Source organism: Loa loa (genome assembly GCF_000183805.2).
Source record: "Loa loa unplaced genomic scaffold supercont3.965, whole genome shotgun sequence".
Classification (NCBI taxonomy): Eukaryota; Metazoa; Nematoda; class Chromadorea; order Rhabditida; family Onchocercidae; genus Loa; species Loa loa.
In genome coordinates this window covers 4553-6650 of record NW_018109145.1, presented here as the reverse complement: position 1 = coordinate 6650, position 2098 = coordinate 4553, and the positions used below count along the sequence as shown (strand labels likewise).

At 32.5% G+C, this 2098-nt stretch overlaps 1 protein-coding gene across 1 annotated transcript; it reads right to left on the bottom strand.

Annotated features, from left to right (window-relative positions):
- Positions 1-1100: 1100 nt before the first annotated feature.
- Positions 1101-1476, bottom strand: LOAG_19026 (hypothetical protein; the record flags this gene model as incomplete). The annotated part of the gene is made up of 2 exons (XM_020451683.1): positions 1101-1201; positions 1399-1476. Coding segments are annotated over 2 exons (179 nt in total), but the record flags the coding sequence as incomplete, so codon positions are not given.
- Positions 1477-2098: the final 622 nt, after the last annotated feature.

Sequence of the window (2098 nt, the reverse complement as noted above, 5' to 3'; positions counted from 1 at the left end):
GTGGTGTGAATGATGACAATGAAGCTAAATTGCGACTATCCAGTTACTTTACTTTGGAGAAATAACAGATTATTAGATTTTTCTTTTTTCAATAAGTTATCGAAAATAACTGTCTACATCAAACATTTAATTTTGCGATACCGAAAATAAATTTGTTATTTCTTTGAAACCAAATATTCATACAAAATAGTTAATCAGAGATCAAAGATAAGTCAGTGATCATTTCCCTCGTAGGAAAAAAACCAGACATTAATTTTCTTCTTCTTGCACTAAATAAAAGAAGTTTCGGAAAAATTTTGGAAAAAAGTCTTGAGATGAGACGAAGGAAATTCAATATAATATAGCCGATAAACTGATCATATGGTAATTCAATTTAACTATTGAATTTCAATGGTAAAAATTAATTCATTTTATATTTATCAATTATAATTAAATTTCGAAATACTTTATCCCAATGTAATTCTTTCCATTTTTTTTTTGTTCCAACAAACTTCCAAAAATCTAATTTCATCGGCGACTAAATTGCCGATGCAGATTACAAGAATTACATCAAATCGCAAATTTCATCAATTCGACTGTTTTCACAGTGATTTTAGCTCATTTGTTGCAGCAAATTATGCGCTGTTCTACCATTTATCATTTATTCCTTTAATTTCACCGCCTGAACAGGCGCAAAATTTTTTGTGTTTGAGAAAAGTAAGCAAAATCAACTTGACTCATAAGTGAGAACATCCCAGGACGGATTCTGCTGTAAATTATAAAAGGTTCTTCTTGGGAATAATGCGGCAATATTTTTTTTGTTGCCGGTATTATCGGTAATTCTGAGGTAAATGGTTTGAAATGGTCAAAAGTACCATATATTACTGCATACCTTAGTTCTTTTCATGTGCTAATTTAGTTAATTTTATTAAATAAATAGTTTTCCTCACGTTCTTTCTTGTTTCCTCCATGTTTAACTTTCTTTTTTTCCACTTGCCTTATTAGCAATCTAATCTCATTTTGTCGAAATTATGATCACCAATCTTTATTGCGAGATATGATCATTAGCCTTTTCAAATTAAGTATATTTACAGGTGTCTAATTTCACTTTGCGAACCATATCACTTTATCAATTCAAGGATGTTTCTCACAAAAGGCATCGGATTTTCCCCCAAAGCAGGCAGTCTTCCATCCTCACTTGTGCCACAATTTGTCACTGTTGCTATAATCATACTGATAATATCATTAAGTACAAATAATTATGCAAATTTGTGTCTTATCTAATTGAAAGAAGTTAATGAGTGAATCAGAAATTTGCTTACTATGATAGAAAGAATTGTCAATTTGGATGTTTTTGAAATGAGCAATCACTCAACATCAAACAGTACTAGTATGTAATTTTCCATGATGTAAACATACATTCTAATTGCACTGTCCCTATTAATTGGTCATTGTCCCACAACTTGTCAGCTTCACCATGCATAACAATCGCCATAACTGAAATTGATGCCAGGACTTATCGGCGTAATACTGCCGAACAAGTATTAATCTTTGAGTTTGTTACTGTCGCTTTGATTAATCATCCCATTAGGATGGGATAAAGTTCTGGTTTCTACATTTTATGGATTCCATTCCGTCATACCATTTGAGTATTAATTACTCTACCCTCGTTACTTTTTTGGTAAAGAATAAACGTCTGTGACATTCGTACTGATACCAATTATAGTTCGAATTACAGGAAAGGTAATGAATGACACGACAGGGGATGATGGTAAAACTAAAATATACCATCAACTTGATTTCATTTGGAGGCAAAATGGAATGATAAAAAGGGACGAATACCTCTTCCTGGCCCAGCACCCGGCGCTGCAGCACAATAAATGACGAGAAGAAGAAATCCGGATAACTTTGCCATATCTGAAGTCACTGTTAAAATGTTAAACCGATATTTCCTAAAGTATTCGTTTGACGTCATTAATTTACTCCGATTTCAACTGGAGATATTGAACCGGACTCGATCCGGAACGACATAGTTTGCTAATTTTTTGTATTCATTGTTGGAATAGTGACATTTATGAACGAATTTGTTCAAATTTCATACTGATCTTCAAGGATTTGG